This window comes from Palaemon carinicauda, chromosome 3 (assembly GCF_036898095.1).
Source record: "Palaemon carinicauda isolate YSFRI2023 chromosome 3, ASM3689809v2, whole genome shotgun sequence".
NCBI classification, from domain to species: Eukaryota; Metazoa; Arthropoda; class Malacostraca; order Decapoda; family Palaemonidae; genus Palaemon; species Palaemon carinicauda.
This window is the reverse complement of record NC_090727.1, coordinates 191755461-191757960: the sequence shown is the minus strand read 5'-3', so window position 1 is coordinate 191757960 and position 2500 is coordinate 191755461. Positions and strand designations below refer to the sequence as shown.

General features: G+C 36.2%; 1 protein-coding gene across 1 annotated transcript in view; it reads right to left on the bottom strand.

Moving 5' to 3' along the window:
- LOC137636205 (uncharacterized) overlaps positions 1 to 2500 on the bottom strand; it is a 5295-nt gene that overhangs the window by 1623 nt on the left and 1172 nt on the right. The window contains exon 1 of the mRNA XM_068368615.1: positions 1 to 2500. This exon is cut by the window's left edge and continues 1623 nt beyond it; it is cut by the window's right edge and continues 1172 nt beyond it. Within this exon, the coding sequence (XP_068224716.1) occupies positions 1 to 2500 (2500 nt within the window).

Below are 2500 nucleotides of genomic sequence, written 5' to 3'. Positions count from 1 at the left end.
AGGAGGACATGGTCTAGTGGTAAAATCTGCTGGATTGTTCTTACTATTAACCCACCACCATTCAGTAGGGTCTGTTCTAGACTGAATTTCTGCCACCCTGTTGGCTACAAAGGTATTAAATCCATAAGATTCTTTCTGAATCTGTGCTCTTACAATTGATGAGTCAACAATATGTACAATAGATTTGAATTTCCAATCACTTTGTTTCACAATTATATCTCTTAATCTACATGACAGTACGGCACCACATAACTCTAATCTAGGTATTGTCAATTTTTTGGTGGGAGCAATTCTGTTCTTAGCAAGGATCAATTGCGATACATAAGAATCCCCTTCTAGGCCCCACCTTACATAAGCACATGCACCATATGCAACTGAACTGCCGTCTGAAAATATAACTAGCATTGGATCCCCTTTTGCATCTAGGGGTTTTACACATCTCGCATATGACAAAAATTCCAACTCTCGCATATCAAGAAAAAATTTACTCCACTTCTCTCTCATTTCGTCAGACATGGGATCGTCCCAGTCACATCTATTGCCTTCCGATCGACTAATTGTGATTAGCTCTCTCATTAAGACTTTTGCATTCAAAGTGAAGGGGATGATAAGTCCTAAAGGGTCATAAATCGTAGATACTTGACTGAGTACCATTCTCTTTGTTAAGTCTTTAGGTATTATCCGATTGGATGTATTTATGTCTATTCCATTTTCGAAAATTCTTTTCTTGGATCTATTAAAGTCCACCTTAATCTTGAAGAAGAATATATCTTTTCTAGGAATCCAGTGTAAACCAAGAACCTTTTCCTCACCAGCATATAACAATTTTAATTCATTGTCTAAAGTTTCATTGTTAGACATAATCCAATGTTTGATTTTGAAACCACCCTCATTTAGCACCAAATTCATATTACCCATAAGCTCTTTAGCTTTATTTACCTCTTCACAACTAAAAATAATATCATCTACATATGTATTCCTATCTATAATGTTCTTGATCTCCGGAAATTCATTCTCCTTAATTGAAGCAGTTTTCTTAAGAGCTGTTATAGCAATGACACCGCTAGGTCGGTCTCCAAAACCCACAGCTGTAAGTACATGGTGGTTCGGGGGTCTACTAGAATCTGCATCTCGCCATACGAACCTGTGGGTGTGCTGCTCTAATTCTTTCAATCTTACTGCATTATACATTTTGGATATATCCCCTATGACTGCAACATTGTCCTGACGGAATCTTAATAAAATTCCCACTAGGTCATTCAATAAATCGGGTCCTTTTGCCCAATAATCATTAAGTCTGTGGCCCTTGTAATCTGCTGAAGAATTGAACACTATTCTGACTGGGGTTGAGGTTGAACTTTCTTTTAATACTTCGTGATGGTGAATATAGTGTATAGGCCCATCATATTCCCTCATTTCCTTCCAAGATAATTTTCTTGCAACGCCTCTACTCAACATGTCTTTTATTTGATCATTATACAACTGTGTATATTTATAACCTATCTTAGTTAATCGCTTCTCTGTCGATCTCATTCTTGCAATAGCTACCGCCACATTATTAGGCAATTCATTAGGGTCCCTAATCCAGGGATATTTAACAGTCCAATATTTTTCCTCACAGTTATATTCTAAGCCCTTTGAAATCATATCTAACTCCCTTTCTTCTCTAATTGTATAACTTTTATCACCTAATGTACATGATCCACATTTGCATGCTCCACATTTCGGTATACAGTATGTGCCCAAGCTTTCAATGTTGAAAAATTTATCTAAATCCATCCTTAAAAATTCATTATTGTTAACATTAATTTCCTCTACTTTAACCACACTAGAAATTTGATTAACTTTGACATTGAAACTATTGTTCGAAGATTCAAACTTAATCGATGGATGGGAGCCTCTTATGCAATATCCGAACATGTTTTGCATCAATTGTAAATTCCCAACAGACTGTTTGACTTGTGGCATAAGTGTACACCAATCGGATCCTACTAACAACTCTATTTCACCAAATGGACGTTCCACATCAGAAAGACGGATATCATCAAACAAAAGAACGATATTTGTCAGGTCTACCTTACATGCCTCAGATGTTATCTCTTCTATGCCGTAAGCCGTGAAATACCAGTGTTTACCTTCAAGATCAGTCACTTTGATTACATATTCTTTACTCTTTATAAGTTCTACCTTTCTTCCTACCTTAGTGATAGTTAATTCAATGTCTCTACCCTTCAAACCTAGTTTATAAGCAGTAGCAAATGTTATTAGCGTTATATCACTTCCAGTGTCCCACAACGTATTCAAAGGTGTGCCATTGCTGTATAATTTACTAATCATTAGCAGTGCTTTGTCTCTTACTAAATATTTGGATTTGATGGAAAGAGTAGTACTGTACATCAGACCCTCTGAAAATGCTCCATGAAGTAATGGATGATGATATTTTCCACATCTTTGACCTTCCGTTATTACATTACAAGTATTCTTGAGACGGCAAAAATTT